This window comes from Psittacula echo, assembly GCF_963264785.1.
Source record: "Psittacula echo genome assembly, chromosome: 2".
In the NCBI taxonomy this organism is placed as follows: domain Eukaryota; kingdom Metazoa; phylum Chordata; class Aves; order Psittaciformes; family Psittacidae; genus Psittacula; species Psittacula echo.
This window is the reverse complement of record NC_137737.1, coordinates 28,233,308-28,261,293: the sequence shown is the minus strand read 5'-3', so window position 1 is coordinate 28,261,293 and position 27,986 is coordinate 28,233,308. Positions and strand designations below refer to the sequence as shown.

Below are 27,986 nucleotides of genomic sequence, written 5' to 3'. Positions count from 1 at the left end.
GGAGTTTAGTATGCATCTAGTGAGTATTTCCTTTCGGTATGTGAATGAAATGCAAACTTCGTTCTTTGTACTGCCAGACTAAGAATGCTTCATCTTTACTTTCTGCCAGTGAAAAATTACACTGCTTCAGGTAGAGGGACGAATGTTACCCTATCAAATATGGGAACAGGCCATCCATGCGAGTCAGAAATAGAATATTGGCTCTGCAGTGAATGACACGAGATGTGCTCAGGCTAGTTTGCTCTGTTGTATGTGAAATCATGTATTGACGGTGTACTTTCCAAGAGGCCAAGGATTCAATCCTCTTTTCAGATTGCATAGGATATTGTCATATCTTGTCTCCAAAATGCAAATTTGAAAACTGCATTATTAATTATAATGATGGGCAAAATTAGTTCTCTTCAAGTCTGTGTGTCAAGCAGAATAGCATATAACAAGCTTTACTGTGTATCATTTTTCTCTTTTGCAGACAATAAAAGTAAATCTAAAGCTTGTCAGTTGGGGTGGCCAAATGATACGGATTGTTTATCTGCCTCTCCTGTGACGCCAGCAGAGTTGGAAACATCCCTTTGCCCTCTCAGTGCACAAATGGCACGCTCTGATTGCTCTCTCCTCTAGGACAGGAAAATTACACGCTGGTGAGGGAGTTTTGTACATGAGCATGACAGATGTGGAGAAAACAGAGTCTGTTAGGTATCTAAGTGTTAAGGTAGCCTAAATTTAGGCTGACATTTTGTGAAAAGTAAAGGCATCAGGCCAAAGTCTTGTAGAAGCTACTTAAGCCAATATTCCATTTTCTGCGTCATCAGAAAATGCAATTTGTACTGTATAGAAAATAATTGAAGAATATCATTGTTCTTTTCAAAGGATACCTTAGTTGTTTATTTAACTAATGCAATCTAGATCTATACCGTTATGACTACAAACTGTTGAGTTTTTTAAAAAACATTCATTTATGGCGTTCAGAAGACTTTTTTTCTGCCTTACTGTTTAAAATACATGTACTATTTACTTGTGCATGTCTTTAAGTGATGTTGACTAGTTTGGGTTGTCAGTTATGTTAATTACATATGTTTGGCCATATAGATTTTCTGTGGTCTATCAGTCCTTTGAAGATGCAGGTCCTTTTGAACACCTGTCATGCCACTAGTGAAGAGAGTTCTGGGGTAGTGTAGCATTGTCAGGAGTTCTCAGAACTCCTGCCACTGAGTTTATGGTTTGATGAGACAGGACCCCATGACGATAAAAATTTCTTGCTTTTCTTGCTTGTGCTTTTTGGGTCTTGCTTTTGTTGCCTGACCTTTTTTGAGCTGCATTGGGAAGCTGATCTAATTTCCTTTAGAATGAATGAATAAATGCAAGTAAAACCTTGCCATGCTGGCCGAGGACAGGAGAGGAGTGGGAGCACACAGGGAATTCCTTAACATGGTATTGCCAGAGAAGCTCCTGTGCCCCATCCATGCAGCCATGCAGTGGCACCAAGACTGCTGCAGTAGTTCTTTTGATTTAGATGTTCCATAAATGCATTGTTTAGTACACATGGTCTTATTTAGGACATGGTGTTACTTAGGACACATCTCCTAAATAAGAACGTTTGTACTAGAGAAATGGCTGTGCTTGGATTTATGTACTGTCTAGAAACACAGTATTTCCCAATGCCATTTGAGAAGAAATGGCTAAAGGAGTTACCATGATCATTCAGTCCAGCGGTCCGTAGCAGCAAGTCACTCTATAGAGGATATGTAGCTGTTAAGGCTCTACTGACCATCTGGCTACCTTCTTTCTCTCCTCACACTGCAACAGTCCACACAAACCCCTTAACATCCTTGATAAGCTTATGGTGTTTGGATCAGAAGACAAAGTATCACAAAACAGCTGAGTGCCAGAAAAAGAGTGTGAGAAATTAAAGCAGTTACCAAACTTGTTGGTTACTGGTGTCTGCAGTGCTAAATAACTTGGCAAAAAGCGAGATGGGAACCATAGTGCTGTAAAAAACTGACTGATGAAATATTTCTGTTGGCAATATTCCTAGTGTATTTCTAGCCTGAAATTCTTGTTGGTAGGTATGCCTTGGAGATTTCCCCTTGCAAATATAGTTAGTTGCTCAACTTCTCAACTCATTCATTTTCTAATGGGTCCCAGAATAGCATGCTGCCTCTCTGAATTGCTGGAGGCTCTCTGCTGTATCTGAGAGGACACTAAATGAACAAAAGTGAATGTAATGATTTAGGCCACAAGTCAATAAAATACTCAGCAACCATGTGTTTTAAGCTTTCAGCTTTATTTTTTGCTTCTGTCAGTGTATGTGCACTTTAATATTTCAGCTGTGGTGAGTGACACCAGCAGCTGAAATTGTGTTGTTTATCTGTTTATATTTTTGTACACACACATACCTGAGATGCTAAGAGAAATACAGTTTGTATGCCTGTAAATAGTGACTGAAAGAGAATGCTGTGATTAGGTAGCTTACAGTAGCACTTTCTTTGAAGTTGTCTAGATAAAACCAGCTCTGCTGTGTTACTTCTAAGTAAATGACTCCTTAAATGTAAAATTGCCACAATTGTATGTGAAAATGGAGACAAACATTTGTTTCGAATGGCAAGCAAATTAATATTGTAAAGCATGAGGATGCTACTTTTAGAAGCATTCTTACTGGCAACTAAAAAGAAAAAAAAAAAAATAAGTTTGACCAAAACAGCCTGTTTCACCACACTAGTAATTTACTTATGTGGGTTTTTTCAGCCTTACTATTACAGTGCATCTATTTTTAATGCAGGCGGTGCCCAATTTTGCTGCTCCCCTTTATCAGGTAACACAAACCAGACTCATAGCTTTAGTTACCTTTCTCTACCTTTTAAGATGTAGAAAGCTTCCTTATGGCAAATAAACCTTCCTTATGGCAAATATACCATTTGCAAACCATATGTGCAAATTTTAGTTGTTCAAGTTTTCTGTCACCATCTTTTTAGCTTTTCCTTTTTGCTGGAATTCTGGCAGAGGTAAGGAGAGGAGATGGAGAATACAATTAAGGTTTAAGGTAATCTAAGTTGTGATTTATTTATTCATTCCTGTGGACACAGTCCATGGGTGATATCTGCTACCTTGTACACTCCAGCTTTTGTTGCTGTTTGCTCTTAGCCAAAACTGTCACTTAGCCTGTGTGCAGCATTATTTTGTTAGCCACTGAAAATGCACTTAATTTTTCATGGACTAATGCAAACACTTTAATTGCACTAATAGAATCATAGAATAGTTAGGGTTGGAAAGGACCTTGAGATCATCTAGTTCCACCCCCTCTGCCATGGGCAGGGACACCGACAAGGGGTAACGGGTTCAAACTTAAACAGGGGAAGTTTAGATTGGATATAAGGAAGAAATTCTTTACTGAGAGGGTGGTGAGGCACTGGAATGGGTTGCCCAAGGAGGCTGTGAATGCTCCATCCTTGGCGGTGTTCAAGGCCAGGGTGGATAAGGCCTTGGGTGGCATGGTTTAGTGAATGAAAGAATGTATTCCAGACCTCCGGGAGATGTTCTTAGCAGTTTATTTGATTGGCAACTGCTTTAACAAGCAGGGGAAGGGACTGGAAGTGCAATCATAACATACACCGGCCAGTCCATCCATGACAGATGGTTTATGTGAGACCTAACTTGTGATGGTGTAGAACCTCTGATTTGTTGACTTCAGGGTTTTGTTTTCCTGCCTTTATCACGTACCCTGCCATCCTGTTTTCTCGACTACCAATCGACAGATTGTGTGTAGATGACTGCCATAGGACTATGTTATTTTTAGAACAGGCCCTGATCCCGAGTTTGATCCTACATTTTGACCACTCGGAAGCTTAAGCTTATCTAAAATAGTCTGTCATCTCTGCTTGTGGCTTTGGGATTCCAGCATTTGCAACTTACTTTTCATTTAATTCATTTTTGTACTGCCCTTTTCCTGCAGCTCTTCGGCTTGAAGAGAAGGTTTCCTTGCCCATGGCAGGGGGATTGGAATTAAATGATCTTTAAGGTTCCTTCCAACCCAAACCATTCTATGATTCTATGAATACAAAAGCCTTCCCTTCCCGGACTTTTGCAAGATATAAATATGCCTGATTAGTGTTGTCTGAACATGGATTCAATGTATGTTCCAGTTGAATTCAGTATTTACAAAAATTAGGTTTGTGACACATTATGATAGTATCATAGAATCAGCTAGGTTGGAAAAGACCTTTAAAATCATCAAGTCCAACCATTTCCCAGGACTGCCAAGACCACCACTAAACCATGTCACTAAGGACCTCATCTACAGTTTTTGAACACTTCCAGGGACGGTGACTCCACCACTCCCCTGGGCAGCCTGTTCCAATGCCTGATCACACTCCTGTGAAGAAATTTTTCCTAATATTCAATCTAAACCTCCTCTGGCACAGCTTGAGGCCATTACCTCTTGTCCCATCACTTGTTACTTGGGAGACGAGACCGATCCCCACCTCACTACAACCTCCTTTCAAGTAGTTGTGGAGAGCAATAAGGTCCCCCTTGAGCCTTCTCTTCTCTAGAAGGGAACACAACCCCAGTTCCTTCAGCCATTCCTCATTTGACTTGTGCTCCAGACCCTTCACAAGCTTTGTTGCCCTTTTCTGGACCTGCTCCAGCACCTCAATGTCTTTCTATTGGTGTCTTTTTTGTATCATAATGTATTGTGAGGGTACAATAAGTAGCTGCATTAAGATTTTCAACGTGGTTTATTTAGCTAAAGGGAGAGGTTATATTTAGTTGAAACGTGTTGTGATTTTCTTTTCAAAATTATGAAACCTTGCTTTCAATTGTATTTGGATGATTTCCACCACCCCACCCCCACCCCCACCCCCCACCCCCCCTTCTGGAGTCTATATATTTGTTACTTCCATGAGGAAAATTAAGATCATGTTGCTCCTTGGGAGAAATCCTGGTTCTACTGAAGTTAGGCAAAATAATTCCAGTTCACCCACTGGAGTCACAATTTCATCCTTTTAATATTGCCCCAAATTCACTAGCACAGTAAAACCAGCTCCCTAGCTGGTGTACTGATAACATTTTGGTTTGCAGGTCTGTTCCTCTGTACCAGAGTTCAAGATGAAGAAGAAAGATAGATGAAAACTGGATATGGGTCCACTGAAACACTTTGAAAAAAACAAACCAGGAGAAGACTGGGACTGAGCTTTGCTGCCATCCTGGTCCAGATAACCCGGAGAGTTTTGTGTGGTTTCATAACAGTGTTATTGACCAGCATGAGATGTGACCTTTTCAAAGCACACTAGCGGTCAATTTGTTGCTGCTCTCAGAGGCATGTTTGTGCATCGAACACTGTTTGTCTGTGTGCTTGAACGTCCCCAGTGAGAGGTAGAGGAGCTGGAGGAAGAGGGAGGTCCTAGCAGGCAGCGTAGTGGGAAAGACTGGTGTGAGCCCATGGCCCAGCATGCAACCAGGTCTTGCCCTTGGCCCTTTTTAGTCTTTTATGTAAAACATTCTGATCTTGGTCAAGCTTCCAGTGGCTTCTGGTGGCAGTTCTATCACTATATATTTTGTTTGATATTTAAGTAAATGTCTCACTTGCTTCAAAATTTAACAGAGCAATTGTTGTTCCAGTCTTCTTGGGTATCCATCTACTATAAATCTACTATAGCTTTATAGTGTGGTTGTAGCATGTTACGTAAAGCCAGTTCATCCCTCCACGAATCCAAGCCTGGATTTAGAAACACCCTACTTTTACCATCTAATTATTTAACTTAAAAGGGCAGCTTTGAATAGCAAAACAAAGCAAATACTTTACGGTTTGCTTTTTTCCACACAGACTTTTTTCTCAAGATGTTTACAGTGCATTCCATTGTGCTACTCTTGTAAAAATTGTCAAATCATATAGGAAAATAAACATATTTTGGATAATAAAAACCCCACACAGACCCACACCTTTGCTTTTTAGGAGAGGGTGATTTAAAAGAAGAAAATTATTTCTGATGTAAAAATAATTATTTAGTTCTTATTACTTCTATAAGGCAATAATTCTTACTAGTTCTTTGTAGCTTTGGGCATACCCCTACGATCACCAAGTCTGACCTGTCTGGCTTGGAATTGTACAACAAAACCTGTCTGAAGTTTGCCTTGTAGAAGTGTTAGACCTTTCTTTCCAGAGACATGGCCACTACTGATGTCAAGCTCATTGGTAAATTGCTGCAGTGATTAAAAGGTGTTAAGATAAAAAGATTTAAAACATATGCCCACTTCTGGCTTGAATTTTGCTAATTGATGGATTTTTCTTAAAGCCTTGCTTCTTAAAATAAAGACCATATTACTATACCACTAGGCATCTTGCCTTGTATATATATATATACAGTGCCAAGCCATCCCTGAACGTGGTCAGTAAGCTTAGTTTCTCAGGTCTTTGAGTTTCCAGTTTCCAATGGTTTTCCGAACCTATTTTATGCTTGTGGCATATGTATATCCATCTTCAGTTTTTCCGCATTCTTTTTCAGGTATCTATACTGGAAGAAGTTACAGTATCCCAAGAATATTCTCTTTGGTATTTGCATATCACCTCACTAATGTTACTCAATATAACCTTGTTTCTATATCCAAGGATTTTATTAGCTTTTTGGTCTCAGTGTAATCCTAGGAGCTCATATTTAGTTGAATGTCTTCTGCTGTGAGCCTAAATCCTTTGCATAGCCATTGGTTTTCACAGTGCAGTTCTCCAGACAGCAAGTTTGGCCTACGTTTCTTGGCTTAAATCCAAAAAAGCACTTACCAGGCATATATTATAAACTAGAGATGGTGTTCTTCTTGGTTCTCTAGCCATAGGGATGTAGTAGTCTGTCCTCTGGGAACTCTTAGTGTCCAGCTCCGTTAATCTAATCTGCCTGATTGCCCAGCATCAGGAAATCCTGTGCAAACATTGAGTGGAAGTGCAGGCTATCTGTTCAGTAAATGTGCAGAGGGCTTGAAATGCCTGAATTATGCTGAACGTATTGCAAGCTGTCACAGGTAATATATTGCAAGCTCTCATAGGTTATATGCTCTTATGGTTCCTTCATGTATGTCCATTCAGGTGTGACTGGTGGAGCTAAACATGGCAGGCAGTGCACATATGCACTAATAATGTCTCTCTGAGAAAGCTGGACATAACCATGGAAGACCCAGTAAATCTCATATTGCTTATACCTCGACTTGCCTCATTAATTGCATAGAAGAAGCAAAATGCTTTGCTGGTTAGAAGCATTTATTTGTCAATATCTGATGTTGCTTTTGGCTACATGGCTTATGTTATTTGTATGCAATTTACCTCAGCCTTGCAGCAAAATGTGTAGATTTTTGTTCCAACATGGTAAGTAATTGTGTCAGCATAACCTAAATATTATGTATTTATTTTTTTGATAGCTCTGTGTGTTTGGGGTTGGATTTGTTTTGTTTTGTTTCATTATTTGAGCTTTGTGATTCAGGAAAATACCTGTGAATTTATGAAGCCTTTAAGCATATGGTTAACATAAGCCTCGTGCTTATAATCAAGTATGTGCTGCTGAGGTGCTGTCCTGAATCTGGGATTTAATTTCTATTATATGTATTTTGTGAGCAGAAAGGCATATTTTAAGAGGAGAAAGACCTGATAAGTCATCAGCTAGTTCCAAAAACCCTGAGCTAATTTGCATGAGAAAGATGTGAGCCTCTCTATATTGTTACGTGAGAGATGGTACAGACCCATACATTTATCTAGTGTAGCACTCCTTATCCTCAAAACTTTGTGAAGTTTTATTCTCCCATAGTTTGTCAGGAAATCCCCTAAAGCTGCAGATATGCCTTTCTTTGTCCCAGAAAATTCCTTTGAAGCTTGAATTGAGCTTAAACACATTTAGAATTGCAGTCTTCTCTCACTTGAAAAATGCCCATCATGTGGTTTCACAGTGCTGCAAAGGAAAAGCAATATGTATTCCTGCACGGGCAATGCCAAAGGCTTGCTACACAGAAAAGTGATCAGAGACATTCCCTCACTGCATCTTTCCAACTCGAGGATGTGGATTAGGTGATACATTTTAACTCCTCCGGAGGCTTGGAATATAGTCCCTTATTTCCAGGAGGGAGCACAACCACACCGCTTGAGCATCTCCCCTAATTTCTTTCTTCTCCCAAACCATCTGCTTCTCTGTGGAAGTAGTCGTCCTCTGTTTGTTAACCTAGTTAATCCTCTAGTGTAAACTGTAGTAATTTATGCTGGGTGTTTGTGTTTCACATGGTACTAAGGGTACCTAATGAACTGTGGCCCCAGAAACATCTGCTCTATACAATAGTTAATTTTTTTCTTCTTTTTTAATCCTGTGATTGGATTAAAAAAAAAAAAAAAAAAAAAGGTAGGAGCTCTTTAGGCTGCAAAGATTAGAACTCAAACCTTCAGAACTGAAATAGGCCATATTTAATAAAACCCATGTTACCTTAATTTAGCTCCCACTTGTTTATGAATGGTTTGATATTGGTGCTTGTTATTACTTGCTATTTTCACTTGCAAAATGAAAAAGGATTTGAAAGAATGTGGATTGGGACACTGGTAAGACTGTGCTATAGTCGTTTAAGCTTACAACTAGAAGCTAGAGAACATCTATTTATTTTTATATGTAATAGTTGTATGCTACAATTGAGCTATATGGTAGAAAAATCTATGTAAGAATTCATTTACAAGTAAGAAAACTGCAAAAGTTGAAACTGTTAATGGACGCTATGCTCCAGAATAATGTGAGAGAGAAATGGGATATGCTAAAAACAACCAGTAATACACTGTTTGTACTTAAAAAGGAAAATAAGAAAAGTGCTACTTAATTATAACGTTGCAGAATTAATAATGCAGTAGAAATCTTAGCTCTTTCTGAGTGCTTAATTTCTCAGTCTTAATGTGGTTTCCAGATTTAATTTCCTTATATTTATTTGTTTTTAACTCAGAAGGAAAATAAGAGAAACACATTGTGAAACCCCTGTAATGAGATCTTAGTGCTACTTAACATGCCTTACATTTTCTATAAAGTTGCTGATTGCATTTAGAGTCACCTCAGCAGTACTAAATCATTTCAACAGTTTACTCTTACCTCCAGTATCATTAAAGTTCTCCAAATTTAGGAAATGCGTTTGAAAAAACAGAACAAAACCCCTCATGTTCGTGTATGAAAATGTCACCTTATAACATCCATAGCTTTGAAAATAAAAAACAGATTTTCTTCAGGCGTGAGCCCTTTATCCTTCTCCTGTGGGACTCTGAAGGAGCTATTTAAACTCATGTGATCATGCAGTTAAAGGCTGTGCTGACTCAGCAAAGTGTTTAACTATGTGCTTAAATTCTATTGTGATCAATAGAATTTGAGCATGTGCTTAAATATTATGTTGAAAAAGGATGGATTTACACACATGTTTTAAAGCTAAGCATGTACCAAAGCAGGCCCATAATGCATCGAAGCAAGTTGGAAGAATTCAGGCTGTAAAAGCCCTACTTTTGAGGTGACTGACTTCATAAGTAAAATATTTTGATATAATTTTTATATATGATCTAAAATGTAGAGTACAATGCTGTAGTTACTATAGTCTGTGAATTAGCTAACATGAGATAGTTTATAAGTCTGTCAGCTTAAAATACATATGCCAAAATTAATAATGCTTGCAGCTAAATATCTGAATGTACATTGTCTACTCTTGAATATTAGTTTGCTTTTATTTAGCTACTGAACTATTTGAAGTCAGCTAGAGCTGTGAATGCTATCTTTAGAAATGCAGATGCATATATAAGAATTTATAAACACGAACGGGTACCCGATACCAGGATCCCACACTCCACCATTTTCAATGTTCTGACCCGTTTTTAACTTATTCCTCCAGTGTTTCCTTGTGATACAATTATTTTGAGGCACTGAATCACTAAACAGGGTCATGTTCTGGTTGGCTCAAGGCCATAAGCAATTCCACTTTTTTTTTATTTACTTGAGTCTATTAAAAGCTTTTTCTGCATTAAAGAAGATAACTGTTTCTATTGGTGATCCGATCCCCCTTGCACTTGTGTTAAACATCTTCTGCTCTGTACTGTGAAATTTATTCCCACAAAACACTTGGGTACTTTAATTCTCAAGAGAAAATACAAATGATACCAAATTGGCAGCTGTCAATATGTGATGGTATGTGTGATGCTCATCCTGATCTTGCACTGTAACACCCTGCCAGTCACTGTGCTGCCAACTGCCCCTGTTCTTGCCCTTGGCAGAACTGAGTGTTTGCTGCCTGCACAGCTTTGCTGCTTCCCTGGGAGGATTGTTCCTGGGGAAAAGGGGGGAGAGGGAAGAGGGAAAGCAAGGACAGAGGGGTGTTGAGCAGCAGTATGTGCTAACTTGAAGATCTTGTAGGGAAAACCCCTTTGTCAGCTTCTGTGGTAGGACAGCACCTCTGGGGGACAGATCCTAACTGAGCAGGACCAGGTCATTTGGCACATGGAAGAAGGAAAGGTTTGGGATGATGGAGGAGACTTGAGCCACAGACCTCCCAGGTGCCATCGAGTTTTCTAACATCACAGTGCTTTGTTATTGCGAATCTTTTCTTTGGTAGCACAATAGTGATAAGTTTAAAACAAAAACTATTGCCCTTGGCTATGATCTACTGGGTTAGTTGAAGAGCAGACAGACAATCCTTTTCCAAAGGTCAGAACCAAGCCTTAAGTATCGGTCAGATTCTTGTGCCTTCAGGAGCAAAAAATGCTGGAGATAGTTGAGAATTTGGTGGATGTCTAGAAAGCTCTGAAATGCCACCTCTGTTAGCTTCTTGATTACGGTGAAGAATCAGTGTCCCAGTGTCTGTTGTTGCTCCCCTAAAGCAGGGACATAGAAGGAGACTCACGATTTTTGTAGGCAGGTGGTCAGACAGTTGTATCATATATGTAGGTAATGACAGGCTTTGGTCACCTGTGTTACCAAAGGCAGGGTAGGACCCAGAGAAGTAAAGTGCTATCTGTAATAGTGAAATGAAACTAACTCAGTGGTAGGTATTTTAATCGGCAAACAAGACACACGATTTCTGAAATATCAGTATGAAAAATAAACTTCACAAAAACCTGCCAGATGCAGAGGGCACCGTGCTCTTCTCTGATGCACTGTCAAACACTGCTCTTCTGAAACCACATTGTCTTGTAAAACTGAGAGACGCCACACAAATTGCCTAATGCTTCTAAAAATAAGCGTGAGCTGCTCAGCCTCTCTCCAAATTTTAGCAAGTCAACCGAACAGTGCATAGTCGGTCAGCATGTCTAGCATGCTGTGCCACAATGGGTGACTTACTATAAGCATTGTATCAACCCTGCTAAATATGGAAAGGCACCTTATAACTGCATGCACAAAACCCAGTCCCTCATTAGCGTCTGCCCCCACCTTCTGCTTCCCCCCAACCCCATGAGCCCCAGCGATTGCTTCTGCCGAGGCGAGGCAGCTGCACGTCCCAGGGGAGCAGGCAGCAGCCTGGCTCCTGTGCCGAAGCCAACTGTGGCGTAGCCAGAGAAACGGGCAGCAAAAATAGAACAGCAGGATGGCTGCATGTGGGCGAGGCACAGACCACATAGCCAGCAAAACCTCCCGGGGTATTTTAGGACTGATACAGAGGCCGTGGCATTTTGCTCATTGTTCACAAAATGCTCTCTGGAGGAGGAGGGAGAGAGTCCCGTGTGAGGGGTGTTTCTGTCCTGCTCCCTGCCTTCCCTTCCTCCCTCCCTGGCATCTCCCCACCGAAACAGGCTGGGCAGGGAGAAGGGGTTAATCACACTCGAGGCCGAGCGGCGGAGCGGTTTGAAAGACAGCGACTGGACAGCTGTGTTTGCTGTGGTATTTTTAAACGCATTAATGCAGGCTCCAATCACTCGGCCATGCTTGACCTATTTTTGGCTCAGGCCGGCCATTGTTCTATTTCTGCCGCTGCTGGGCCACGCGGGTGTCGATTCAAATGCAAATGAGTTATCGCTGCTGCTCCCGCCAACTTTGCCCAGCTGAGGGAGAGCCGGCCAGGGAGAGGAGAAGGGTATGGGGACAGCAATGCTGGTCCGGGCTGGGGTAAATCCGGCTCAGCTCTCAGGGGCTCCCTGTCCCTGCTAAGGTGGCTCACTCGGTTTGATGGTTTGTAGGAGGCTGTGGTCCCCCCCACCCCACCAGGAAGCCTGAAGAGCAGAGATATTGCTTCATTTCTTCTTCCACCTGCCACTGGCTGCCTGAACGCAACTGCTCAAACTCAGTGGCACACAGATCCCGTGTGCTCACAGTCCCCTTCCAGCCAGTGGGGGCTGCTGGGAGTGCATTTGGGGTTTTTTCTCCTCCCGATAGATACTTGTGCAAATGCTTAAACATTGCTTGTTGCTGAAGCGTATTATCTTACAACCCTCGCTGGAGGAGGTAGAACCGCAGAGGGTTGTGCCTGACACCCATGTGCAAGTGCAGTGATGAATCTCTTGTGTAGCTGAAGCGCAGACCAGTTGGAATATGCTGCAGACAATTTACGAGAGTGAATCGTGTTTTTCCTCAGATGGGGTTTCTGGACGCGAACAGCTCTTGGCTCAGCAAAGAATGCACAGTATGATCAGCTCAGGTAAGAGACAGCTCGGTACTTCAGACTTCAGTGGCTGACCAGGAAAACACAGCCTAGCCCAACAAGAAAACACCCTTCCTTTAAAGAAGTGACTTTATTTTTGTGGGGTTTAGGTAGGTTGCTAGATAATTATGGTAGTATGTTAGACAGCAGCTGCTGCTTATGCAGGGAATTTGTCTCCTTCAGCCTGCTGCTTTTCAGCTAGAGCAAAACACTTAAAACTGAAATCTACTTTGGGATTCCTTGTTTGTTTTGTTGCGTGGTTGCAAAATGGGGCTTATGGTACAGGCTTGTTCACAGAGAGAGGCTTCCTCAGACAGACCTTATCATGAGGCTGCAGTTAGAGCCCCTCATAAGGCAATTCTGGTCATATGCCTATTGTAAACAGTGTTTGGTCTTTCTGTCAGTTTCTCTTTTCATTACGGTGTTGCTTTAAAATGTCTTTAATATGCATGGATTATTTTGTAATTTAAAAAATGTTTGTGAACCTAGCAATGACAGTGTATATAATGGCTCTCTGAGATGTTAAATTGGATGTGTTTTTTAATGAAGGTAACTCAAAGCTGCTGTGAAAGAACACTGGACATATTCTCACATATTAGAAGCTACCCTTGTATTTTTGAGTTTCTTTGCTAGCTGTGTTTGACCTGCAAATGATGTACGGAGAATCAATAAAGTTAGAAGAATTGTTGCCATTCAGATAAAATGTCGTTTTAGACAGGCTAAAAAAAGTCAAAATTTCAAATAACTCTTGCCCACTTGCCCATTCTCTCTTAAACTCTGTGAATTCCTGTTCTGTTTTTATTGGACTGAAACTCTGTCTTTTGCGGCAGAGTGTTATCTGTTTGATATGTTTTTAATCCTAGTTTTCTGAATTTGTTTTTCATAAGGTTGGCTTTATAGAGGACTTGTATGTAGAATGCAGGGTAGATTGCTTATATGTACTTTAGACTTAGTTTACTTTACCTTGCTTTTCCTTTTTCTTTCTTTTTCATTTTCTTTTTCTTCTCCTTTTTCATTTTATTTTTCTCCTTATTTTTTCTTCTTTTTAATTTTTCTTTTTCTTCTTTTTCTTCTTCTTTTTCAAGTTGGCAGTGTTTCTCATTTTCGAAGATTAATTATATGTGTAGACCACAGCTCTCTTCAGGTATTGCCTGTTCTGGTACACTTGTTGAACCCATGCTTTTTTTTAAAACCCAAACTATTTCTTTACCTGTTTTATAAACAAAGAACTTAAATTGTTACTTGTGTTTCTTTCTTACATACGATTTTAGAGCAGACTTCTATTTTCAGATATGAAAATAAATTCTTGGAGATTGTATCAAATGGTAATATCTTTCCTGCTACAAAAGATAGATATATCTTAACCTCATGGCTAGTATTTTTCAATATAGAAAGACAAGGCTACCTCAACATGATTATAGACTGAAGGAGGGAATGAGAGATTGCAAAGCTATTCTGTGCAGGTAAAAATCATGAGAATGCCTAAGGGGAATGGAGCCTTCCAACTGGTAGTGTTTAAGATTGGCAGTTTTTCTCTTTCTGTATAAGGCTGCTGGATTGGTTTGTTTGTTTTTGGATCTTACTATTCCTCTGACTTTTTAGAAGACATATTTATCACCAGTTACAGTTACTTGTCAGTGACAGAAATCAGGTGCAAGACTTGTTTACAAACATGAACAAGGAAGTTCTTAGAGAAAAGACAGTGGGTAAAAGCAGAAGTTTCTCTGAAAGTGTTACAGTTCTGCAAAGCCATCCTCAGTGTCAACATCTGGTTCAAGAATTATTGTTTTTCTTTCATTTCTCTGAACAGCTCAGCAGGTGTCCAGTGCTTTTGTACTGGTCAAAGAGATAAGACTGACTGCTTCCTCTCCCTCCTGTTGGTTTTTTGATTATTTGCTTGTTTTTAATACTTTTCAAGTTAGCTGTGCAGAACTGAAAATCTGGGGGGTTAGCTCATTTTGCTACCTTGTATCTGACAGCTAATGTTGCTTGAGTAACAGCAGTTTTCTCATTTGAAACGTTTGAAACAGAAAAAGGGAGGTAATTTTCAATAAGTTTGCAGCTCTGCTTTTCTTCACTGAAGAAAGAATATCATGTAACAGTTGATTTTTATCTGCTATTACATTAGACCCATATAACACATAGGATTTCCACTGTAGTGCCAAGTAGAATGGGGGGGGGGGGGGGGATTTAGACTTAAACAAAAACACACACACAAAAAAACAAACCCCAAACACCTTAGTCAAGAACGTTATCCAGGTAAAATATGTTTAAATATATATTCTGCAGAACACAAAAAATTCCTCAGTTGGCCTTTAAAATACACAACTAAACTGCAAGTAGTTGACATTATACATTGCCTGCAGATTAATTCATGCCACATGAAACCACAAAGTCCTGTGCTGCTGTTGACTACCTTCAGTTCCCTCAAGTTCATAGTCTCGCAGGATCAGTCAAGGCTCTGGTAACTTTCCAGGTACTGTCTCTGTCCCTATGTTGCATATAGGGGAGAAAGAAATAGCCAGGGTATGATGATGTGCTCTGCTGTTTGGAGTAGCTATAATCAGTCAATTGTATTTTGCTTACAACAGTGTCCTTACTTTAAAGTTATCTTCACTTACATGAATGTGACTTTTGCTCAGGTTAAGAATTTGCACATTTTTAAGGAAAGATCCCTCAACATTTACACTCTGCGTCCTTGATATTCTTAAAGTCTTTCAAGCAACACAACTTAAACCCTCAACAGATTTTTAGGTTTGCTAGTTTCCAGATGCAGTGAGCATGTATTATGCAACTCTGATTTTAAACTGAACTGGAGCCATCCTCAAAGAGGACCGATTCAATAGCCAATTGATACTTACTTGCAAAGCAAACTAAGGAATTTCTGAAAATAGCAGGCATAGGACATACTTTTGTCGTGTGAAACAGTTCTTCTGTATTCCCTCAATCACTGCTTTGCCTGTCTGTCTCTATCCCTGCTTGTAAATCATACTATGAATGAGATGATCTGGATAGGTAGCAGTCAAAAGTCTAATTATGAATGGAGCAATCGAGATCCACACTGACTCAAGAAGCTGTGTAATTTGCAGACACCTACACCTTACTGCAGAGAGCAGTTTCGGCTATCTTGAGAAGAATGAACTAGATTCTCCCATATGATATCGCTGCTCTAAAATGCAGCAGTAAGTGCTGTACATCTTTGCTTAAGATTATGATGTTGATGTATTCTTACTTGATAGCGTCATTGTTTTAGCATCTCAATTTAAAAATTAGATCTGGAATTGCTGTTTAACTATGTTGTTGCTTTTATTTTACTCCAAAAGTCTCAACTCCCATGTGTGTGCGATGCCACAGTGGACCCTAGCATTCAGTTGGCCTCTTATCTTACAACAATACAGGTAATAAACTGTAAGGTCTTGAAAAGAATCATTTGATGCTGCACAGTCCATGGAAGAATGCTCATTAAAATGTAGCCAATAAGTAACTAATGCAGGGCTACATTACTCAAATAGATGTCAGTTTTGTGAAGGAGAGAGAACCTACCCAGCTGTGGTATCTGTAGATATGGGACTTTAAGAAGTAATTCCAAGTTCATTAACTTGGTATGATTTATTTTATTATGCTGTTTTCCCAAAGGGTAAAGTTGCCATGTTTGTTTTGCTGGCCATATTTTGACATAGAGCCTTGCTCTGTCTTGCCTAAATTCCACCTTGGCTTTTATTGGATAAGGCATCCTCTGCTTCCTGCCCAAAGCTGTTGCATTGAAAAATCAAGAGTTCAAGGAGATCTTGAGCTTAAAGCTTTGGCTTGTCACCAAGCTGACAGGTGACCTGAGCAAGTTACGCAATCCTTCCTACATCAGCTACGCCTTCTGTGAAACACAGGCAGTGATACCTGTCAGGCTCAGGAATCTGTAGAGCAAAAATATTCTAAAGGGAATATAATGATGCAGAATGATTAATTTGATTGAATCCATCTGCCTACATGCTTGCAAAACACCTGCACAGATGTAGTAAGTGAATGTAGTCGCACTATTTTTTCTCTGCATCAGTCAGGAAATTCGAGCTGTGTTACTTGAATACAAATGACAAAACTGATGCTATACACATCATGTTGTACATGGGTTGACAGGTCCTCATGAGCTATCTTCTCTCAGTAAACACTGATGTACAAAATTTGTCTCATATGTTGTATGTATTGTGTGGCCAAATGATCGTGTATACGTGTTTGTACACATGCCTTTATATTGCCTCAGAGAAAATTTTTTTGGTATTTGCTCTCCTGGTTTTTTCTGCTCAAACGAAACTTTCACTTGCTTAACCGCTCCTGTGGGGAGATTGCAAGAAAGCCAATTCATTTCAAGGTTTGCTCTGCTGTTCATGAAAAACTTGACATATTTGCATATCTGAATCAGGTAATGTAAGCTTCTTAGAGACAGCAAAATGTGGCATATGTGGTATCTCAGGCATTAACTTTTCAGAGAGAGCGAGAACAGATATGCTGAGCTTTTGCCGTGCGATTCTCTTCAGAGTAATGAAAAAAATTAAGTATGAAAATTCAGTTTAGGGAAGTTCAGGATAACAGCTGGAGAGGCTTTTTCAATGTCTGTTGGAAAGCTTAGGTAGAAGGTCCTTCATAGAAGCAGCTGAAGTGTTTGAATTAATTGTTACAGAAGAGTAAGGCCTTAGCCTTAACAATACAATGAGAAGAGACATGCAACACAGACTTGTGTGTAGCTAAAATCCCACTGATTTTGAGTAGAGCCTCTGCCCAGTGATGTATGCTGGACAAGACATTGGTTATGAATTCACTTGAACAGAAATGTGGTAAAATGGAATTAAGCGGGTTTTTTTGTTTTATGTCATTGAGAAGACATTGAGTACAGACAACTTTTACCAACTTCATGTGTCCTCTAATTGCTTTTTCTTTCTTTCTTTTAAGTCCCAGCTTTGGAAGCCGTGAGATTACCTGACAGTCTTACTTTGTATTAGAAGATATAGGTTGTGGGAAAAGCTTGGAATAAGAATTTTGAAATACAAGATTGACAAGAATAGCAAGCTACAAAAGCTAGAAAGTAAATAAAAAAGAATGCAGAACATAATTTCGAAACCTCTTTCACTGTCTGTCCTGATACTGTTGAACAGTGCATTTAATAGAGAGGTTCAGTAGTGCTGGCACTGGGACACTATCTCTCCTGTCTTATTTTAGCTGTTCAGCTCTATAATGCCTATGGGTTTCCAATGCACTCAAATGCACAGTCTCAGCCAGTCTTCCCTCTTGTGGAACTATGTATAGAATCCATTGAGTTCATTGAGGTTTGCATTGGATATGAGGAACACTTGTAACTCTTCTTACTACCAGAGCTTTCATCAGACCTCTGTTTCTCTACCAACTGCCTACACCCTCTCTTCTGCACAGTCTGCAGAGAAAGCAAAAGCAGAATAGATAGATAGCCTGCAAAGATATGTGTATATACACATTAATTGCAGGTTTTGGTACAGATGATGGGGAAAGTTTCAGGTATCCCTTCATTCTAACCTTTCCTAGCTACTGTTGTGGGTGAGTTTTCTTTTATGGTAGGTACAATCCAAAATACTGTAGAGAAACTAATGGCCAGATGTTATTGTTAAACACATGATAATCTAAAATGCCCAGTTCTGTGGATCTCTTTAACAGGCTGACTCCTCTGGGTCAGTTATTCTTAGCCTGGTTATTTTCATTTTATGGCATTACAGGTCTAAGATTAGCCTGTTAGGCGTTATCATGCCATCTGAGTTACCTCCTAATATAACTGTACACCGGAATGATTATTTATAGACAGAGCATTCTGTCATTTTTGCTTTATTTCTGGTAGTTTAAATAAAGAAGAGCAACATTCAAGAAAAACCACAGATTCCTTCCTGCTGCCAAAACAACATGATAACTGCCTGCTGAGGGGCAGGAATATTGTTTAAAATGTATGCTTGCAGTAGATGCAAACATCCATTTTATCCCCCCTACTTCTACTAAAATGAGATATCTCAGGGTACCACTGCTCCTGTCTCTTCTGGAGGAGGGAGAGGGGTGCCAGATCGATGCTCTGAATGACAGAGAAGATAGGGTTGTGGTTTCTGATGAAAACAAGTATATCCAGCTGTTATTTTTAGGGGCTGGCACCATCAACCTCCATGTTCAGTGTGAACACGTCATATATGCACACAGCTCCCCCAAAATTGATCCATCTAAATTGACACATTTTTAGCAAACCAGTTTTTATGGCAGCTTCACAAACATTTCTGCTCACAAGAAAAACTTGAATCCTAAAACAGAGTTGTCATTCAGAAGCACAGTAAGGCACATTCTCTCTGAAGGAAATTCACTGGGATCTTTGTGCTTGCATGTGTTAACTAGGAGTAAGTTTTAGTGACAGTTTAGTAAAGAGCAGCAAATATAGTAAAGTGGCTGGTCTTCAGCTGGGTGTCAGTGCAGCCTCTGGCTGTAGCTGTTGCTCAGGAAGCTGGCAATTTGAAAAATAGTGACATATTAGTGGATTATGGCTATCTAATGAATTCTGTCTTTTCTTTTTTACCGTTCTCTTTTAAATAAATGACATGTTTATGTCTTTGTGCACATTCTGGGTGTAATCAGGGGGCACCTGATTTGTTCTGCCTTAAAATGTTCCCAGTGTAAAAAGGCTTGCAAAATCAGTAGAAGTCTTTGCATGGTTGAATGATACAGTGCCAGTTTAACTCCCATTATATAATAAGCAGCTCATTTCTTTTTGTCAGGCTGGCAGCTCTGTGCATGACTGTGTAAAGGTACTTTGGCATTTAGTATAAACTGAGCATAGCCTACACATTTGTTTTATTTGTTTTGTATCTCCCAGTTGTAAACTCCTTCTAGCTTGTGGAGTATACAAAGGCAACAAGAGCTCCAAGAATTCCAGCCCTTTTTGGATGAATGTGCTCGAAACAGAGCATGTTTTATTCTATGATAACATGTTCCTTCTAGTAATGAAACCGCGTATCATCAAAGGAGACATGAGAAGGAACAGAATTAATTCTTTGAAAATGCCAAATATATAAACATGTTTTTATTATCAAAGACTATTGATCTCTTTCATGATCCCTGTGGTTGAAGGTATGCATGCCACAGGGAGGAAACGCAGCTATTCAATTTCAGTGAAGTCTGGAATGGAATAATGAGGAAGTTTCATGTTAATTTAATAATTTCTCTCAATTGTTCTGTTCTTAATCCAAGTTTCCTTTTTCTTTCTTAGTGCCCAAGGCCATCACCTTGTTGGTATTGTGCAGTAACAATACGAGAAGGAGAAGGGAAAACAAACTTTAAAGCTTCATCTTACACAGAGACTCTTTTTGGTGTTCGCTACTCCTGTTTACATTTAGTAAAATGTTAGTGATGGTCTTTTCTTTACCTGTTCACAACTCCTTTTCTTGCAGAGACAGTAAGTTCTTAGTTCTCTTCATAGAATCTTAGAATCACAGAATGGTTTGGGTTGGAAGGGACCTTAAAGATCATGTAATTCCAAACCCCTGCCATGGGCAGGGACACCATCCACTAGAACAGGTTGCTCAAAGCCGCATCCAGCCTGGCCTTGAACACTTCCAGAGATGGGGCAGCCACATCTTCCCTGGGCAACCTGTGACAGTGCCTCACCACACTCACGGTAAAGAATTTCTTCCTTATTATCTCATCTAAATCTGCCTATTTTCAGTCTAAAGTCATTCCCTCTTGTCCTACCACTACATGACCTTGTAAAAAGCTCCTCTTCAAATTTCTTGTAGGATCCCTTTAGGTACTCAAAGGCTGCTCTTAAGGCCTCTCAGGAGCCTTGTCTTCTCCTGGCTGAACAAGCCAAACTCTCAGCCTGTCTTCATAAGAGGGGTGCTCCAGCCCTTGGATCGATCATCTTTATGGCCTCATCTGGATGTGGTCCAACATGTCCATGTCCTTCTCATGTCGGGGCCTGGATGCACTGGTCCAGATGAAGGCTTACAAGAGCAGAGGAGAGGAATCACCTCCCTTGACCAGCTGGACATGCTGCTGGTGATGCAGCCCAGGACGTGGTTGGCTTTCTAGGCTGCAAGTGCCAAACTGCCAGGTCATGTTGAGCTTCTTATCAACTGGCACTCTTTATCTACTTGTTTGAACTCTAGATAACATCACTATTGAAAAAGGTGTATTTTTCCTAAGCCTTGGGAAGTCTTTCTGCTATGGATACAAAAGTCGTAAAACTCCTGGACTGTTTTAAGTTTGTGATATTCTAATTGAATCTAACCTAGAAGTTTTAAAAAGCTTAAAAGAATACACAAATTACAAAATCGCCAAGAAACACAAAATTAAATACATAGATTTTTTGGTATTTCATGCTGACGCGAAAAATGACGGCATTAGTATGAGGCACAGAATGGTGCAAGAAATAGCAAAAGGAAAATCATCAGTATGAGTCTCTGTATTAACATATATTAACATCTCTACTTTTACATGTAGTACTTAATTGTTCAAGAACTATATAGAAATTACTTAGATGACTTAAAATGCTCATCATAAAAATCCTTGCACAGTAGCTGCTGAAATCTAGTGGGACCTAAATTCAGGAGAGCACTTTACCTTGGGAATCCGGTAGATGCTCACCAGCCTGTGTCGTGCATATGCTCAAAACTGTTCCTGGCTCCAAAGACAGATCCACTCATTCCCGCATGCATGTCAGAAAGCTGGCATCCTTTTATTTGCTGTCACAGTTTTTTCTACAGGGTCTGTTTCAAAAGAAGAAAGTTTTACTCTATTGTTTCTTTTAAGAATAGTTATCATAAAAGGAATGCCGTAGGAAATAGTAAGTCTTACCTAGGTTTATTCAAGGAGTATGAGGGGAGGACTGGCAGGAGAGAAAGAGTTTTGAGGGCAATATGAGAGAGTTTTATAAATGGAGTAGTAGCGCAGAGCTGTGCTATACAAGCACTTCCTATGTTAAAATATTGTTGTGAGGGAGAGTGAGAAAGGCACTAAAAGTGCAAGAGGACTGTGTAGGAGGTGAAAACGAGGGGATTTTGACTATCCATGAAAAGCAGAAAAATACAGGTAAAAAGAGTTATGAAAACAATCAACTTCAACTGGGATAAGAGAAGTTTCTGTCAAACCCGAAAGCCATCATGAAGAAATAAGAATATTTTGGAATATGGAAATTGTAATACTGGAAATTTGGAGTATTGGAATATTGGAAATTTGGAGAAGTAGCAATATTTTGGAATTGACACAAGTTGTTTAAAACAACTCAGATCTGTGTTACTCTTGCAGTCACACAGCTATAATCAGGGATTTCCCTCACCATTGTACAGACTATTTTTCTGTTTGTTTTTAGTTTGGGGTGTTGGGACTTTTTTGTCCCAGAATGAGTACTTTGTTTAGGGGAGGTGTAGGACACTGAGTCTGTTTATGCATGTACTACAAGTTCTGCCACATCTCATCATCCAGACCTCCAGCCCACTGTAGCTCATGTTGCCTGGTGAACCTGGAGAGCAGTCTCACCAGAGGTTTGCCATAAATTCCCATCACTGTGCTATCTGCACCATCCCTATCTTGCCTTTGCTGCTTGGCCTAGTGGGCAATTTTCTGAGCTTTGTGCTTTTTTTCTCTTATTTGTTTTTTTTCTTTTTTTTTTGATCTCATGCCAACACATACAGGGTGATAATGGGGCAGCTGAAGAACTTAATGGGGAAAGAAGGGAAATTACAAATGACAGCGTCAAAGGGCTATAGGCAAAGAAATAAAGGAATGATAACGCAGCCGAGTTAAGTAATGGTTATGCCCTGAACGATTAAGGGTACTAATACTGACACAGCTATTCTGTTTAGAAATTAAATGGTTAGAAGTAGGAATATGTAGAAAAAATTTCCCTTGGGCTAAAATTCTCACACCTCCTTCAAGAGTGAATGCCTCTCTCTGGTCACTGGTCATGCATATATACTTGTCACTGGTATGCATATACAATTACAGAAGATGTATATACGTAAGCTTATCACCAGTCATATTCCATCTCCCCTCACTGGAGATGTTTTGGTATGGCTATGTTAAAACCTGCCAAAAATTTTGAGAACTCTGGGTTTCACGAGTTAGTTCAGATAAGCTTGAATGAGTGCCTAACGCAAAGTGATCTTCCTCCTCCTGCAGGCCTGGCAGCCACGGGAGGTGGACATGCATCCCGTAAACCTCCCCATCTGTCTGCTGTCGTCTGCAAATATCCATAGGTCTGCAGCAGCATACATTTGTTCCCAGAGACCTCAGGAACATTTGCTCTGTGAAATACTAGGTCTGTTCTGGTAGTGACTAGGAGCTCCAGGTGCAGGGCAGGTTATAAAACATTTAGCAGCCAATTTGGCTATAGAGATCTTCTGCAGACTCAGAATGACGCAAGTGCAGAAATCTGGACTCTTCCTTTCTTCATTTTCCTCTTTCTGCCTTTTTTTTATTATTATTTTTAATTTTGTTTTAATTGTTGTAATCTGTGAATACTACATGTATGTGGTTATACAGATATACAGCCTCAATACATCAGAGTGAGGGAGGTCCCTAGAGATAGCAGCTGGCATTGCTGGGAAGAAAGAGCAGCGATTTCATCCTCCCTTTGGTCTTCAGATCTCATTCGTCTGCTGAGGAGTCACATCCCTTGTACTGACACAGGTATTCATGTGTCCATTGGGTCTGATGGGATGAACAGTTACCCTCAGTTAAAATGTGCCCTCTGCTTCCCCATGCCACTGCAGGTGTGTGATGCAGTGTGGGGGAAGGAGGGTATCATCTTCAGGGTTGGAGAGGCCATGAGTAGAAAAGGGAGGCACAATCACACCAGCTGTGGCATACAGTGGTCCCAAATACATGTCTAACTGCTGCTTGGGAAATCTTCCATGTCCAAAGAATGTACCTGTTGCTCCTCTTAACATTTAAAGGTTGGACCCTAAAATTTCACACCCAGTTGGCACCTTGTTAAACTCCAGTTAATTATATAGCACTGTAATGTTAAGTAGAATTTACATTAATACTGTTCCTGTGAAGCTCTCAATAATTACGTTTCCTCATCCAAAGGGCACATTTCATCTGTTAGTATGAAAGGAAAATACCCTACAAATATATGTTTTTTATATTAAGTAGGAAATTGTGTTGGCTTTAGCAGCCTGCACCAAATTCGAACATACTGGAAGCAGTAGCCAGCTGCACCTCTGAACCATTATCAGTCCTGATGCAGTGCCATGTGAAGAGTCTGCTGCAGGAAAGTCTTCATGGCTCTTGCATTCCATTTTTGCTTCATTCTTTTTTTAACCTTTCTTGTGGAGAAATGTTTTGCCAGACATCCTCCTGCTGTAATCCCTGCTATCCTCATTTATTTTTGTAAACTTTTAGAGTGCTCCAGTATGCCTTTATCCTTTTTAGACAACCTGGAAATCAGTAGAATTCAAGTTATGGAAGGAAAATTTTCCTTCCTGTAGTGCTGTTCCCTGGTTGCTACTTAGGTACTGGTATCAAATACTTTTTATGTAAACCAAAACCATAAAATAACTCTACCCAATGCTGACATGCTACCAAACACAGGTCAAAAGGACCATATAGTTGTCACAGTTGTTGCTGTTCATTTCTTACCGAGTGTGGTTTCAAGTTAAAGGTATGGTCTGACTCTCATGGTTGGCACTGGGCTGTGCTGAGCCTGGTGACATGAAGTGCAGACTTTTTTTTTGGATCAGAACCCTTCAAAATGGCTTTGCTCTCCACAGTAACACCCAAGATGCCAGATCTGAAAGGAGAGTGTTTTTCATTGCTGTTCCTTTGCTGTGAAAGTCTGTACATCTGAACTGGGGGCAGCCAAAGACTGTATCCCTTGTGGTACAAAATGGAAAATGAGAAACATCAGTCAGTAAGATTGTGTGGGAAATAACGTGTTGTGGCCAGCTGTCAGGACTTGGTATTTGACTAATTGTCCAAACTCTCAGTCGAGGAAAACTCAGCTTTCTCCTTAGATAACATATTCAGATGTTTGAACTTTGTGATTATATATTCACTTATAAAGTCTACCCAGAAGACAGTAGTTGCTTTCTGCAAAAGAGAGGCTGTATAGATTTATCTTATATTTCTGCACTGAATCTACTTTGTTTTTATATAACCCTTACTTGCACTCCCCAGATGTGCAAGAAGAACCTGTAGTTATGCAAATAATTCTCATTTATAATATGGTTTTCCTCTTCCAATATAGATGGATGGATGCTTAGGTGGATATTAATATTATATGTTCTATGCAATAAGAGCATAGTAATGCAAATAAAAATCAGACTATTTCCACTTAGCTCTTAATCATCTTAAATCCAATTAGCCTTTTCCTGTTTCTGACATGGCTCTCTTTGAGACAGGATAAGCGAACTGAAATATTCCTGATGACAAAGCCTCCTTGATGAATATCAAAACTTACTTTTATCCTGCTTTCTGTATTTCCTGTTTTCATTTTTTAATCTTTCTGTACATTGGCCACATGTTGTCACTGAGCTGTCTGCAATGACAGACATCTGTTTTTAAGGTTATATTAAGGTTAATGAAGCACAGCAAGGTATATTCCACTCATTCATCCCAATAGAAATAACCGTGCACATACAAAAAATGAATGAACTCTTCTATTTTGTTCCCTATCACAAAGCTTTATGAGGACCTCTGGCATTCCTCAGAGCCTTCCATGAAATATCCTGAAGAGATTTGTTTCATTTGTGGTTTTAACTCAATCAATCTTTTTTCCATTATTCTTCTTTCCAGACCTCTATTAACATAGCAATTACTGTTGCCTTACTGCACTATCAACATTTTCTTAAATTCAAAAAGAATATTTATTTCCCTTCTGCTTTAGAACTGTTTCTGATCAGCAATAGAGTTCTTGTAACTTCATATAAAGGCCAGAGCAGGACACAAACTCCAGTGAGACACCTTGGGAAGGACATTTTGCAAGTCCAGATAATTCTGTGGACCAGATCCTTAACTGGTACCAAGTGTCACTGCCCTCTGACATCCAGACCCTATTTTAGTCACAATTTTGTTAGTCCTATGAAAGAATTTGTTAGGGTTTGTGTCTTCAAATATGCATGCAGTTATAATTCAAAGCTCCTAACTTCATCCTACAAAGTCAGTTTGCATCAAACTTGATTTGTTCCCTAAATGTCTGTGAGACTAAAACAAGTCAAATTTAAACAAAAATTGGCTCAGTTGTGGCTGTTAACAGAGGATATAGTTTCTGAGAGAACATATGGGGAAAGAATATCTCTTTCCCTTTCTTCTTTGAAAATTACATATGTGACTCTTGTTTGGCTAAAATAATTTTTGCTAGAACTTTTGTGATTAATCTGTAAGATCAGACAAAACATTAACATTTTAAATTCAAAGCCACTTGTTTTAAAAATATCAGGAGATTAGTGCAATGGCAGCAGTTTGTTCATATCATCCTTGACTAATGTGTTTACAATTATAGTGGTATAAGCTGATCGTATTTAAAAAGAACAAAGTATTTTTGCTTCAGCACTCATTCGCATTACTGTCTGTAGATGTGGTCCACAAAGTCTAAAACTTAAAAAAAAAAAAAAAAAAAAGACTACAAATCTGATATAAATACTAGAGGATAAAACATATGAAAAGGGATTAAGGGAGCTATATTTATAGTCTATAACTGAGACGGTTCGAGGGACATGGGCACAGGCTATAAATAACTTCAAGGTAACAATATAAATGAAGGAAGGGAATTATTTGTTCTCAAAAGATGGTGAAGCATGGAATAATAGCCTGAAGCAAAGAAAAGAAAAGTTTAGGTTAGGTGTTAGAACTTTTTTCTATCTGTAAGAGCTGTGGAAAGCAGAGACATAAATAGCTAAGGCAGGAGGCTAAAGCAGTACCTAAAGCACTAACTACAGCTATTTGGCTACAGATTAAAATTACTCATAGTTGGAGTTGTGTTCCAAAATTCACAGGGCTAGACTTAGTGACACAAACATTTTTTTTGTTTTCTTACCTGTTGTATTCTATAAAGCCCACATTTCATGGTGTGCATTAATTTCCCATGAAGGCTATGTAAACAGTGTTCCTTGCAAGATTACTGTGCAGCTTTAACCAGATTAAGGGTAAAAAATAACGTCGTTAGTCATCTATAACCTCATTTAGTAGCGGGATTATGAAGTTGTATTATTTTAATCAAAGTGGCAGAGTCTCATGTTATTACCTGTTCTGGTGAGAGGGAAGAAGTCCCTTCTTTTCATCAGTCCCTAGGTGAGATGGTGGCTTTTGAACACTGTAACCTTTGGTTGCTGGTAAGCAAAATAGCTTGTATGAATTGTACACGGTAATGTCAGAATATTGCCCATTTGTTGCGCACTGCTGACATCACTAGAAAGGAATAGTTTAGGTAGGTTGCATGCTGACCTGCTTCGAAGTGAGCCCTGGTACAGCAGTGACAGAAGGAAAATGGTTAAGAAAGGGCACAAACTGCAGAACATATTGTAGTGTTGTAACTGTCTCATGGCCCTCAGCCACAAACCTCTCAAAACAATGCAGTTCTAATCTAGGTCATTGCTTGTACATGTTTTGCTTTATTCCTCCTTTGGTTCAGTGTGTCTGTAGAGCTTCCTAACACTGGGAATTTTATTTGGCAGGTTAAAATTCTCAGACAAGATGCTTTCACTGTAACCCAACTACGAGAGGTCATGTCACACCATGCCATTGAGAACAAAAGAGAAGGCTTGAAAGACCAGAGTTATTTCAAGGTAGTGCTAAATACGTTTGAGAGAGTGTGTGAGAGAGAGAGGGAGAAATCGTAGAATCATAGAATAGTTAGGATTGGAAAGGACCTTAAGATCATCTATTTCCAACCCCACTGCCATGGGCAGGGACACCTCACACTAAACCATGCCACCCAAGGTTCTGTCCAACCTGGCCTTGAACACCGGCAGGGATGGAGCATTCACAACTTCCCTGGGTAATCCATTCCAGTGCCTCACCACCCGCTCAGTAAAGAACTTCTTCCTTATATCCAATCTAAACTTTCCCCTGTTTAAGTTTGAACCCGTTACCCCTTGTCCTATCACTACAGTCCCTAGTGAAGAGTCCCTCCCCAGCATCCTTATAAGCCCCCTTCAGATACTGCAAGGCTGCTATGAGGTCTCCATGCAGCCTTCTCTTCTCCAGGCTGAACAGCCCCAACTTTCTCAGCCTGTCTTCATACGGGAGGTGCTCCATTCCCCTGATCATCCTTGTGGCCCTCCTCTGGACTTGTTCCAACAGTTCCATGTCCTTTTTATGTTGAGGACACCAGAACTGCACACAATACTCCAAGGGAGGTCTCACAAGAGCAGAGTCAAGGTGCAGGATCA

At 39.9% G+C, this 27,986-nt stretch overlaps 1 protein-coding gene across 6 annotated transcripts in view; it reads left to right on the top strand.

Moving 5' to 3' along the window:
• Positions 1-12,114: 12,114 nt before the first annotated feature.
• The window catches only part of HDAC9 (histone deacetylase 9), a 98,199-nt gene continuing 82,327 nt past the window's right edge, over positions 12,115-27,986 (top strand). For all 6 annotated transcript variants that reach the window (XM_080611673.1, XM_080611675.1, XM_080611672.1 and 3 more), the window contains exon 1: positions 12,115-12,603. In XM_080611673.1, coding sequence (XP_080467799.1) covers positions 12,498-12,603 — 106 coding nt within the window. In that variant the 5' untranslated portion in view covers positions 12,115-12,497. The remainder of the gene's footprint in view (positions 12,604-27,986) is intronic.